The sequence below is a fragment of the Austrofundulus limnaeus genome, unplaced genomic scaffold (genome assembly GCF_001266775.1).
Source record: "Austrofundulus limnaeus strain Quisiro unplaced genomic scaffold, Austrofundulus_limnaeus-1.0 Scaffold27, whole genome shotgun sequence".
In the NCBI taxonomy this organism is placed as follows: domain Eukaryota; kingdom Metazoa; phylum Chordata; class Actinopteri; order Cyprinodontiformes; family Rivulidae; genus Austrofundulus; species Austrofundulus limnaeus.
The window spans coordinates 1,796,510-1,809,194 of NW_013952429.1; the positions used below are offsets into that span (position 1 = coordinate 1,796,510).

A 12,685-nucleotide genomic window follows, 5' to 3' on the forward strand; every position below is an offset into this window, starting at 1 on the left:
GTATAAGATTATAACATGATATAAAACTCAAAAAAGTTGATTTTACATGATATTGCCCCTTTAATTTTAGTTTTAATTAAATAAAAATTAGAAACCAAGTTATTTTTCCACAAAAAAGCAAAAGGGGATTATGTTTCTGCTTGTGTTYATTACCAACATTTCTCAAACATCTTTCTAGTAGTTGTATTTTACTGAAACTTATCACTGYGTGCCCATACTGTATATCTGAATAACTTTTGGAGTTCGCTCCATTCAAGATGGCTGCTGCAGCTAACCAGTCTTGGCAAACACAAAAATGGTTAACTCGAGCTAAAAATTGGCAGCRGCTGAGTCGTTCCCAAYRCATTGTCTGAGCAAGGTTCRGAAACCTGARCCAGGATGTGGATTTTTCTGCAGCTCTGTTTTACACGGCACTCGTTTTCCTCAATATTTCTGCCTTTGGTACTCGCAGGGGGAGAGAGAGGTAACTTTAGAGAAGACGTAATCCTGTTTGACATAATGGCTGCACTGTATCGCTCCGTCTGAGGCCACCCACTTGGAGGGCAGAGGAAACTGCAGGGAGTCTCATTACAGAGAATTTCTTACATCTAATGTGCTCCTCTCTAAAACCATTACTTTATTCAATAACCGCTGCAGTTACAGCTGTGGATTCATGTCGGCTGCAGGTTTTATTTACACACACCTTTAAAAACAAACAATCAAATCATATGTTTCATGTTGAATTTAATACAATCCAAAACCAACACAAACTCACAAAACGCTGCTTCTGTCCCAAAGAAAACAACCAAACAGTGCACTAATGTAACCAGAAAAATAAAGTTCTGTATAAACACAACTTAAACAGTAAGGAAGGTACAACCACATGACAAATTAAGCTTGATTTAACTTGAAAATTGTGCTTATAAATAAATTAGTAACAGTGAACGCATCGTAGAGATTAACACAAAAACAACTTTCTTTTACAGATCGTTCCCACACAGGATGCAGACGACTAACAATCCTCACTTAACTTTGTTCAACTGCCTCATTTATTTGTCTCAAAATATTTCCAGTTTTTCAACAAAAGCTGTGTGCGTTCTGTGTGGACCTTTGATTTAGTCAGATAAACACTGAACTCTGCCTGACTTTATGCAAATAAATTGTCCACAAACTGTAGCAAAAATGTTCTCCTTTAAACTGTAAACGAGTAAGAAGTGTGAGAGCAGTGAGGATTGTCTTGAGCCGACGTGTCGAAGCTTTTATCACAGATATAAAAACCTGTGTTTGGATGTCGTCTAAGAGGAATGTTTCTGCTGAGCTGAGCTCGGTTTCACCAAGTTTCCACACTTCAGGCAGCAGGAGTTGGAGTTTCCTTCTTTCCGAGGAATATGCCAGCAAAACACACAGTGGACTCTGTACTTCTTATACCTTAAAACGTTGGGACAGAAGAATAAACGTGATTAAAACTTTACAGAAGGATGACACCTTTAAAAACTAATTCAAGCATAAAAAGTATTTAGGATTTAGGATGCAGGTCCAACTTATTCTACGTTAGAAGAAATTATGTTTACTTCTGCAACACAAGTTAAAAGGAAAAATAAGTCTGTGGAGTATTTTATATATCTGCAGCTTTATTCCATATTATCTGTGGCTGAATATTCTGCATTATTATACACYAACTCAAATTGCAAGAAACTAAACTATTTGAGATCAATCTGGGATGTTTAAATAGGTTTCCACTAAGTGCGCATTTGCTAATAACATTTTCTGACAAATCAATCCTACATTTGCCTCAGTGATGTCAGATCACTAACGCTCAGCTTCATCCAGATGTGTTTCTGTTCTCTACCTGATTCCACAGGCGTTACAGAGTGGAGTACCATCCTCTGCGTCTCTCCACATGGGGGTCTTCCTGGTGCAGCACGACGCACAGACTTTGTTTTCTTGTAAAACAGAATGAATGTAAACAGTTTATTATTATTCTAACACGACGCTAAGTAATGCGTTATTTTTGTTTCATATCTTTATAAGAAGTTCTGGTTTTGCTTTGTCACTAATTTAGTGACATAACATTTGGATTTTATGCATTTGATTCATAAGAATGAATCCTTGTTTTTGTTTCTTTTTATTATCCTGAATTATTGAATTGGAATTTGAGTTCATGTTAAAACGGATCATTTTGGGTAAAAATAAAATAAAATCAAAAATTTAATTTGCTGGAAAAATATTGAGGCAACATTTTTTGATTAAGACAAAAGTGTTTCGTATCTAAATGACAAAAACAGGCATTTAATGACAGTAAAAAAAACATTTAGTAGTGTTTAGACAAAGAAATTTTCCGATTGCTGTGAATAATATCATAGTTCCATTATAATACTCAATTTTCAAAATTTTCAGTTTAAATAGCTGCTTTTTATTCATTTAGACTGAATTTATTATCTCTCTCCTCAAGCATGACACCATCTGCAAGAAAGAAAAGCTCCTGCTTCCTAAATACAAGAATTTACTGTTTTTTCTGAATGGGAACAGTTTGAGTTTTACTAGCTTCTATAGAAATCCATTTCTGTAGCTCTGTATAGTATCTATCCTGCAGTCATGTTTTCAACTACTTCTCTAAAACTGAACTTTTGTTTGTTTAGTCCTAACAGGACGTCTCTTGTAAATGGTGCCACTATTCTATTTTATGATCATTTAACCAGTTTCCACAGAACAAGAAGAAGTGGTGTGGTGGCGCCATCTACTAGAGAAAATTAGCATTTTAGACAACACATTAAACATTTCCTCAACTTCTGATTCTTTTCATGTGAACTAAGCAATCACATTTATATTCTTACCATGTATTTAAGTTTTGAATGTATTTTACTTATTGTTTCTTTCTTGTTTTACTTTTAAATGTATTGTATGCTTAGTGTCATGATATATTCTGAATCATTTCAACTGATGTTGTAACCTTCCGGTAAAGCCCCTTTAAAGTGTCATTTCTTGTTGTTCACACACACACACCTGGATTGCAGAACTATTTGTTTTGTTTTTATTGGAATGTGAACATGTAAGAGACGATGAAATAGGAAGTATAACCACATTCTAAGGTGTTTTCCTCTGTTTAAGGACCACAGAACAAGTTTTAACTGAAACCAGAAATTTTTGCTGCTCAGATAAAGAACCACTCCTTGCATGTCAGAAATAACCAGTTTTGGGACTGGTTTCTACTAAAAGGTTTAAAGATGCTTCACTGGGGCTGTGTCTCCAGACTCAACTTGTATTGCTGTATGCACGTTGACTCTCAGTTTATTGCAATAAAATTACCCAGAGACCGTTGTAGTGACGAACTTTTTTGATCACGTATTTCTGCACTTTGTTTAACTTTTCTTCAGTTCCTTTGATACTTTGTTTGATTTCTGATTCTAGAGCCAGGATCTCTATCACAGCATTTGCGAACGAGTCAAWAAAACATCTCAAAGCATCGTTTTAGTTTATGCGAGTTGCAAAGTTTTAGTTGTTGCAATTTTCAACCCATCGTTGGTCGCAAACACTTAGAATTTAGTGAAACTGCAACAGTAAATCCTCTCTCAATTTTAGCCACCGTTTAGTCTTCATCGGCTTAGCGAGATATTCTAAATTACTACTCATAAATCATGTCAGGTGTTACGTACTTGCAACGTTAGCTGTGAGGTCATTTTCTTCATCTGAGCTGCTGGTTTTAAGCGTTTTCTGTGATGTTCGCGCCCTCAGCTTTGGTTTTCGCACAGCTTTGCAGTGCTTCTTGCTGTGACGGGAACAAGCAACGTCATGTACATTTGTACCAAATCTGACATGTTAAAATTCTGAATAAAATAAAAAAAAACACCTGTATTTTGAAGTTATGAGGAGTCGACACTGCTCCCTTGTGTCGTCGAGCTCTGCGTCGATCCGGAACGTCACTCCCTGGAAGTCTGGGTCTTGGATATCGGCGCTGCGAGACGGGTGAGGTTGTTTCCTCCGAGTCTTAGTTCGATGCTGAGGAGGGGGATCGGATTCCTTCGTTTGCTCYGTCCACAGCTCTGCTGGTGATGCCGTCACACAAATGTTGCCGCTTGAGCGGTCTGCTGCGGGGTTTGAACCCACAGTGGGAGTTTGACGCCGATTGGGTGCAGATGCTGCGAATTTCTCATTTTGTCCTGATGACGACCGGCAGCTCTCTGCTGTGGTGAATACGAGAGGTGCTGCTTGTGAGGAAGGCAGAGCTGCACTCTGAGGAGGTGGCTGGGTGTCACATGGCAGCTTTGTAGACAAAGTGATGTTTGCATTGTGGTCAAGTGTTTGTGGTGGTTTCGACTGGCCCGCGCATGCACTATAACCTGAACTAAGAGTCATCTCGGCCTTTAGACATGTGGAGCTTTGGGTTTCCTTTTTGGGGATAAATGCATTTTTTTTAGTAGAGAAACACTCCTGGTCCAATTGTTTGCTAATGCTGAACTCTTCTCCGTCTCTGCATAAAGTTTGCAAAGACACAATGGAGCCGTCTTCCTGCATCTCTGAGGTAACGGGGTCAGTTTGCTCTGCAGGCTGTTGGTGCACACAGCAGCTTTCACCAGCATCTTTCACACAGAACTGCAGCTGCTGACTGTCCAGTCTCAAATCCACAGGAGAAACAAATGTGATTTTCTCCGAAGCGCAATCAAGGCTGTCCCCATCACTTTCCCTCTCTGTTCCATACGGAGGTGCAGGTGCTGACGTTGATTGGATGGATTTTGTTGAAGACAGTTCTAAAGTTGAGTTTTCCTCCTCAGCATCTTTTTGATGGAGGAGTCGCTCACAGGTCAGGTTGATCAGGCTCAGAACTTTCCAGGGGCTGCTGCATTCACAGCGTGGCTCATCCGACTCGGAGACATCACCGGTCTCCTCGCTCACGCTCTTCACCCGATTGCATGACAACATACACGACAAACTGTACTTACGAGCGCCTCGAGCACCTTTAAGGGAGCACTCATCTTCGTCTTCTGTTCCATGACTAAAACGTCTCTTTCTCGACATCTCATTCAGCCACTCGGAGGGAGAATTTGCGTCCAGGAAACTCGCGGGGACAGGTGGGTCAAGCTTGGAGACTTCCTCGAACAGGTAGAAGAGTGCAGAATGTTCGGCTTTGCTCTGGTTTTCCTGGATGAAAGTAACTTCTTTCGTCGTTCCAGTGGTCATGCTGAGGTGGTTTCTGCATTTTTAATCAAAACAGACAAAAAAATTATAAAATTATAAATAAATTATATGTATTATAAAAGCTTAAAGGAGGACATGAAAATATATCATAGTTGATATAATTGCTTGTACAAATAAAAGCAATAGCAGCTAATAAGCTAGTGTTTATTTTTGGCTTTTGTTTCCATCATTAAACACAGGATAACACCAAACATTTATAAATAAACGGAGTTTGGGAATACTGTAAAGTTTAATTCATTCTATGCGATATAATTTGAACCTAAAAGGCAAAATATAAAGAAATAAATCGAGATAAAACCGTTGCTTTTAATAAAAGCGGCTTGTTTCAACTCACCTGACGCAAACAAACTAGCTCGAGCTCAAACTTTGAAGGTTCTCGAGATTCTTTGAACTCTGATCGCGCGCGTTAGCTTCATTTTTCATATAAGCTTTTCAGCCCCTCTTTCACTCGCAAGTAACAAAAACACAGGAAATATAAAGTGAACCTAAAACTAAATAACATTATGTCTCAGGCTTGTTTGGCTCTTTGAGCATGTTGTTGTCACACATTAGGCCTAGACTAAAAACTCACCTAAAAACCTGGATATCTTTGGCTAACTGAGAACTCGTCTAGAACTCCACAGCCTAACATAGACGTGTTTCTAATAGCGTCGATGCTCACCTTGCACGTTCAAACCTACCAGGGACCGATGGGGACGGCTGCCATGAGGGAACCGGGGAGTGGACAGAGTTTTGAGCCTGCACAGGTGTTTTTAATTCGTCTTGATTAGAGGATATAAAAGCGCWTCTCAGGCCTCTAGTTTTCTTTCAAATGTGCTTCGATAAAATCATCTAGTTTTGGAGTTACAGCTCAGCAGGACCAGTATGGAAGCTTCTTTCTGACAATAAAATAAATAAAAACGTTAATTGTGACAAATTCACAACTGAGATACAAATTTATAGACTTTTTTTAAACTCATACTTCTGATAAAACTCAATAACCTCATAATAACCAATTTGAAACTAAATTGTAAGTTTCAAAATTGCAATTATGATATATTTACACACACACAGAAATCATATTATCATAAAAGCTATTAAGTATCAACTTTACCATTTTATTACACTGTCGTTTGTTGTTAGTCTTAACTTTGGCTGTCATGAGACCAATAATTCATTAATATTTTCCCTTACCTCAAGTAAAGTGGAACATGTTAGACTAGTTATAAAGATGTCATTAAGCGTCATTACACTGACAAATGTTTTTTTTTTTTTGTCTTGGTTAATGTCAAGTTGTCATAAAGACATTTTGAACAATGTCAACTTTGCAGTAAAAGTGTCATAATTTACCGAATGACAACAGTCAAACATTCATGAGGACTCATTTGAGTTCATGACAGGTGTTATGTCATATTTATGACAACATTATAATAGTCTTATGCACACACCTACAAACAGTTACCAAAAAATAAACGCATTCCTCAAAATTACAAAGTTAAACCACATTTTATTGCACCACTTTCAACATTTGCCACTGAGAGACTTTGTGCGCATGTTGGACAAGTACAGCAGACTTGAGTCAGAGGAAGTTGTGGAGAACATATTCTGTGGTAACAAAAAAAAAAAACAAAAAAACACTGACGGCTTCCAACTCTAGATTCCAGGTCACATAATGAAGCCTCGATCAGTGTCAGGAAGAAATTCCTTCAAAACTCCGCCTTCAGTTCAAACCCTGTGTACTTGAATGTTTTGAAATGTGTGTGAAATGTAATAAAATGAGTCTAGTTTRCTGCAAATAGCCCACATGCATCAGTCACTTTATGATAAATGTGTTTTTTGACCTGTCAGACTTTGGAGCCAAACAAAACTATGAAATTGGCATCAAATATTACAACATCTATAAACATTATACATAAAAATAAATGATACGCTAAGTCAAACATGAGACGTGGTTAAAGACAAGAATAGACTGGTCAAAATGATTGCCATCTTGTGATGCTTGTGCGCGTAGAAGTAGTAACGAGGAATGTTTCCTTCACCCAGACAGGCTCTGTTCCTCAGTGAGCTGCCAGATGTTTGAGCAGTGAGTGACRGCCTACAGAGCCTGAGAACACCTCATAAAAATAAATACATTATCGGCTAAACCATGGCAGTTCTGCATGGAACCATCGTGAGACTCTTGTAGCGTTCGGCTCTGCCTGGTCTCCTCTGCAGCTCTGTCCTGACCCTGGTTAAACTGGAAAGTGTCAGTAAAACATCTTGGGAGAAGCTACAGACAATACTGTCCTAGCTGTTAATCCTCTCAACCAGCCGTGTCTCATTTTTTTTWTTCGATTTCCCCTCCTCATCCATCTGTAGCTCATCTCAGTGAGCTTTAGGAACATGGCCGTCCACGTAGAAGTTCCTGGTGACTTTGGGCAGGGTGAGCTCAATGCCGTCGAGCTCCCGAGTGAGAATGATCTGACATCCCAGGCGGGAGTTCTCCTGAAGCATGGGCGCCATGTCGAGCATGTCGTCCTCCCTGAGAACCGAGATAGTCGGTCAACATTCACCGCGATTTCCACCCGTACATGTCAGCAGCACACTTACCGCTCGTCAGGCTCTGGCAACTTGTCAAAATGAGCGGCGCTCACATAGACGTGGCACGTGGAGCAGGCCAGCGATGCCTCACAGGCTCCTATAAACAACAAAWACCCATGCATGTTATGCAAATATTTTAATAATATTTCTGTTTAACTACTTTAACCCTCACCTTCCAAGTCAATTCCATGTTTATGAGCTAGAAGCAGCACATTGTCTCCTACTTTGCCCTTAACTGGGATCCTCTGGCCGGATCGATCTATAAACACCACGTTGACTCTAGAATGCAGTAAAAAACAACCTGTTTGTATTTTACATTTAGAACAGAAAAAGAGAAAGTAGATTTATGCTTGTTTTTATACGCTTTAGTGCAGGACATTGTAGGATGTTACAAAAAAAAATTAAAAAGAAATTTGTTGTCAAAACACACATGATCAAGCTTGTTTATTTTAAATAAAAACTGTCCTAAAAATAATGCATGAAGCACATTGTGTAAGTTTAGTGCCACGAACTTTACACTTTACATTTAAAGTCCCTCAGTGACGTGGATTTCGCAGTTTACAATCAGTGTTTGATTACTTTCTATCAGCTTCGCATCCCTTCACAATAAAAGCCCGTGTTGTCTTACACATCATCTGGCTCCTTTGTGTTAGAACTGCCCTCCTCGTCCTGGTAAAGACCTTTGAAAAGTGAGAAAAGTCAGAAAGGTGATTGTTTAATATCGGGGAACTCACGAAGGGGAATGCACAACTCACTGTTGCACACTCTTCAGAAGTTTCATAACTTCTTAAGGTTACATAAATATTATTAAATAACGTTCTAGATAATATATTAACTACAAATCAATGGTGGGCATCAAGAACTCGAATTTAAATAATAATAAGTAATACTGATAGCTATATAGTACTTATACAGAACAAAACAGTTTAACAGAGCGCATGAACCACTATGCTAAAAGAGTTAGCAAGCAGCATCTCTCACATCTACTCGTCTGTAAATGTCGATTTATCGTCCGAAAACTATCGAACGACTCTCTCCTTTGGATGTTAGCTCTGTTGTTGATGCAGCTCTTTAGTCTGTACAGCGGACATGTGTTACAGTGCGGGATAACACGATTAAACCTCAAAGTCAGCACCATGCTCGCCCGGACTGCAGCGGACGCCGCCATGATTGTTTTGATCACGTGACCAGGACGACTCCCCCTAYCCATCCGGTCATATGCTTCTCTGCCAGCAGAGGGCGCTCGTGAATTACCATAAATAAACAATTGAACTGCGCATGCGTACAATAGTTCATTGTTTTGATCCTTTATACCGGCGTTTTTGTTGACTTTTAGATACAGACGTATTCACAAATTAGTTTTATTTGTGTTTTAGGTTGTGATGGCGAAATGTCCTCAACATGTAACGTGACCGGATGTCGGAATGACCGCAGAGCTCAGCTGAAACGCAGGTAAATAAAACACTCAAGACTAAATCCACGTTTTGCCTCAACTACTTAATTTATAATTTGTCATGTTTATCCATATCCTAAATCCTAATCTTCACAGAATGAATGGGACAAGCTGAAAGGAAATTACGAGTACTGAACAGTTCTGTCTAAACTTTGCATAAGATGCGCACATGATAATTAATTAGGGTACAGTTAGTATTGATTCCAGAATATTTATTATTGATTTGTCTTGTTTTTTTTTTTTTTTTTCAGGCAAATTGAGATGCCACACATCTGGAAGCTTAGGTTCCTCAAATCCAGACATGATGACATTAAAGCCAGTCGTCTTTAACAGTAATAGAGGAGATAAGGCATACAGGGTTTCCAATGGTACAAGGGTCTGTAGTAATCATTTCAGGTAAGTTGATTTTGAAATAGTGGAGCCACAATTTATAAGGTGGAATATAAGAAGGAGGAAGTGGGTTATAAGGAAGAAAGGGCTGGAGGGGAGGGGAAAGCTGAAAAGCATACTGTTAGTGCAGTAGGTGTGTGTTAGATAATCACATTTTATGTATGCATCTGTAAATTACAGTGCTGACTGTCAGTAGAACAATATTTTAATTACTAAGATAATGCATAATCTAGAGCAGGATGTGGCCTGCTGGCTACCAGCTGAATAGCCCTGATCTGGAGAATAGACACTATAACTGATCCAACAGTATAGTTTCTCAGTATATCTACTAAATGTCACCAAAMATTAATTTATCTTCTTACACAGGAAAGGCGAGTATAATAAAGGAGACGTGTCTTGCCTGTATCTGYGGGGATATCCTGAGTGGGCCTCATCAAGAGAGGATCTTCGGAAAAAAAAAGCAGCGAGTCTGGATGCTGCTATTGTTCATGAGGTGACGGCTCACGCTTTCCAGTACGTTCTTCACTCTGAGGCTACTGTGCAAGAACTGCTACATAAGCTCCAAAAGAAGCATAATGAGTCTGGAAAGCATTTTGAAACAGATGCAGCTTTTTAAAATGCTGATCCTGATGTGGTGTGCGATCTGTTGTGTGACACTCTGCATCTATTCACATCGACTGCCAAATTACAGGAAGCTATTGCGATRTACAAACATGGTGTTTTGATCAAAAATGCATCAATCATCAAGAAAACTAGGAAACAAAGTGTGCCTGCAACTCATGGCTGTGATACGAGTATAGAACAGCAAGTAGAGGACATGGTGATTTCATACAGTATATCAGATTGTCATAACTATTGTTCAGTTCCTTATGTTCATCCACCATCCAGTGACAAAGGAGGCATGTCAAAATTGAAGTTAAAGTTATGCACAAAGAAAATGGGTTTAACTAAGAAAAAATTGTTGAAATGGTCCGCCAGCGTACTCAAAGCAAAAGTGATAGGGATCCTCAAGGAGAGTAAAGAATTGAAAAAGAAAAATAAATATTTGGCAGCAAATGTGACATATTTAGAGACTGAACTGAAACACAATAGGAATATAAATAGAAGGGTATAATTCTCTTGSTGACTGCTACATGTTAGTTGTGCAGCTTGTGAAAGGAATAGAATCTAATGGCAAATTTAGACCAGGAGGTTTGTATTAAAATATACAGTATATTTTTGAAATCAGAACTATATTGGTAGTATATTTCTCAGCCTCTAGAGGGCACCCATGCACTAGCTAACCCACTCTAAAGAAAATTAACTTTTAACATACTTAAAAAAAATCAAACCTGCATACATATAGCTATCTATTTTACTGTTTTGGTGGGGTGTATAGAGGGGTATGCTGTGAGTTTTTTTTAGCATGATCTTTAGCGTATGAGCTGACCTGCTTAAAGGAGCGAATATGAAAAATATTGCAAAAAACCTTTGGAAAGAAATTTTTATTTTAGTAAATGTTAGAGAAACTGTACACAGACTGTATGATGTCACAATTTTAATGTCAGTGGATCGTTTTCAGTGTCATACATGTTACAAATCCAAAGAGTAAAAAAAGTGCACATTCTCTGGTGGCTCAGTTTTTGTTGCACACAAACATATGAATATGTACAGAGATGGGTTCACTGGATACTGGTAGGGAAACACTGGTTATTTCATTTRTGATGTAGTTTTCCCTGTTGCAATGCTTGGCAAACACAACTGAAATGAATGCGGAGTTTCTTTATATCTAGATATACATAGTTTTTTTGTATCTGACGATATAAACACAATAAGATCCTGCTTGCCATTTMTGTAAAGCCCTTGTGCCCACAGCATTATACCCGACATACCGTGGAAATGATCAAGAAGAGAAGTGCAGCAACATGCTTGCACATCCCACTAATCCTGTGAAAACAACCAATATAGGAAATGCCATTCAAAGTCTAAAGTGAYTACTCCTGCCAATATATCACATGGTTGAGTAACTCAGGACTGACATTCTGAAAGATGCAGAGACTTTGGCTGTAAGTGTTATTTATGTTGCATGTTATGTAACTTCCCATTATAACTTGCAGCTACTGTTTTGTTAAATAGCTTGCTATTCTAYACAACAAAGAGCAACAGTATCGTTCTAAATGATAATTATAAAATGCATACGTTCACAGTATGCATGCTCAAATATTTAGTTTATTTGCAAATACACTTTCATTAGATTTGAATCAGCTTGTATTTTATGTTGAAATYAAAACACCTAAAGCAGTTTGGAAATGGGCGCAACACTTTCCTTTGTAATGTATTTAGCTCTGACGTGTCCAAACCTGTTTATTATTAATATGAAGCTTGTTTGTGCCCACAAATTATCTTTTTCTATTCATTCATCCATTCTGTACATCCACTTATCCTTTATTTTTGTATGTGTACCATTACCTCACAGCTCAACAGTTTAATAGCAGTTTCTACTTGACAGAGACTTGATGTGTGAAAACTTGAACCACTGAATTTAAAGCAGTTGTTTGACAGMTGACATTGTCCATCTGTGGTTTAAATTTTCTTTTTATATTATTTTTAATCGTTTCATCTGAGCTGTTAGAAAACAAAAGAGGTTACTGTTGCTGAACCTAAAATAGCTGTCATGAGACCACTTCTAAGTAAAAGCAGTATAAAAAATCACGTCTTTTCCTAWCTGACCATGTCACCATGGTACAGAAACTAAACAGGTTAAAGTTGTTAATGGCCTGTTGTGAATACTGATTCTAAARTAATTATTTGTCTTTGTTCTGCTTAATCTCAGTTCTGCTTTCAGTAGCTGCTGTTAATCATGATTTCTTGTTGGACAGGTTAGAAAACTGGGCTGACTTCTCTGGTCCAGTTCTTCACTGCTTTCAAATACATATTATAGATAAACAGCTCCATGTGTTTGTTGGCAAGTTCAACTCTGTGTGCTGTTTGCGGCGTACCTCAAGGTTCATTACTTGGTCCAGATTCTCGTTGTACGTCATTCACAAACATAATGAGAATTGTCATGCAGATGATTTAGTTTGTACATTCCCTCATCTTCTGATGATACAGATACTCTAAACTCACTTATAC

The 12,685-nt window shown here is 38.3% G+C and overlaps 2 protein-coding genes and 1 long non-coding RNA gene across 3 annotated transcripts; 1 reads left to right on the top strand and 2 right to left on the bottom strand.

The window, feature by feature from the left end:
- Positions 1 to 649: 649 nt before the first annotated feature.
- On the bottom strand, positions 650 to 5,951 carry zglp1 (zinc finger GATA like protein 1). Its single transcript, XM_014004923.1, has 5 exons — positions 5,834 to 5,951; positions 3,827 to 5,167; positions 3,633 to 3,745; positions 1,829 to 1,922; positions 650 to 1,407 (listed from the first exon to the last, which is right to left on the bottom strand). The coding sequence occupies exons 2-5, from the start codon at positions 5,152 to 5,154 to the stop codon at positions 1,275 to 1,277; spliced, it is 1,668 nt and encodes a 555-aa protein (XP_013860377.1). The 5' UTR covers positions 5,155 to 5,167; positions 5,834 to 5,951; the 3' UTR covers positions 650 to 1,274.
- Positions 5,952 to 6,638: 687 nt separating this feature from the next.
- Positions 6,639 to 8,927, bottom strand: fdx2 (ferredoxin 2). Its single transcript, XM_014004925.1, has 5 exons — positions 8,713 to 8,927; positions 8,360 to 8,411; positions 7,904 to 8,010; positions 7,741 to 7,828; positions 6,639 to 7,672 (listed from the first exon to the last, which is right to left on the bottom strand). The coding sequence occupies exons 1-5, from the start codon at positions 8,897 to 8,899 to the stop codon at positions 7,516 to 7,518; spliced, it is 591 nt and encodes a 196-aa protein (XP_013860379.1). The 5' UTR covers positions 8,900 to 8,927; the 3' UTR covers positions 6,639 to 7,515.
- Positions 8,928 to 9,051: 124 nt separating this feature from the next.
- On the top strand, positions 9,052 to 11,178 carry LOC106515239 (uncharacterized). The gene is made up of 3 exons (XR_001309976.1): positions 9,052 to 9,183; positions 9,436 to 9,580; positions 9,941 to 11,178. It is a non-coding gene; the product is annotated as an uncharacterized LOC106515239 (long non-coding RNA).
- The last annotated feature ends 1,507 nt before the right edge of the window (positions 11,179 to 12,685 follow it).

What these genes read in the sequence shown, in the direction of transcription:
- fdx2 (XM_014004925.1), bottom strand. Translation starts at nt 8,899, where the DNA reads ATGGCGGCGTCCGCTGCAGTCCGGGCGAGCATGGTGCTGACTTTGAGG. An exon ending in ACAAAGGAGCCAGATGATGT is followed by an intron (nt 8,011 to 8,359) that starts GTAAGACAACAC and finishes ACTGCATTCTAG; the next exon opens with AGTCAACGTGGTGTTTATAG. An exon ending in ACATGGAATTGACTTGGAAG is followed by an intron (nt 7,829 to 7,903) that starts GTGAGGGTTAAA and finishes TGTTGTTTATAG; the next exon opens with GAGCCTGTGAGGCATCGCTG.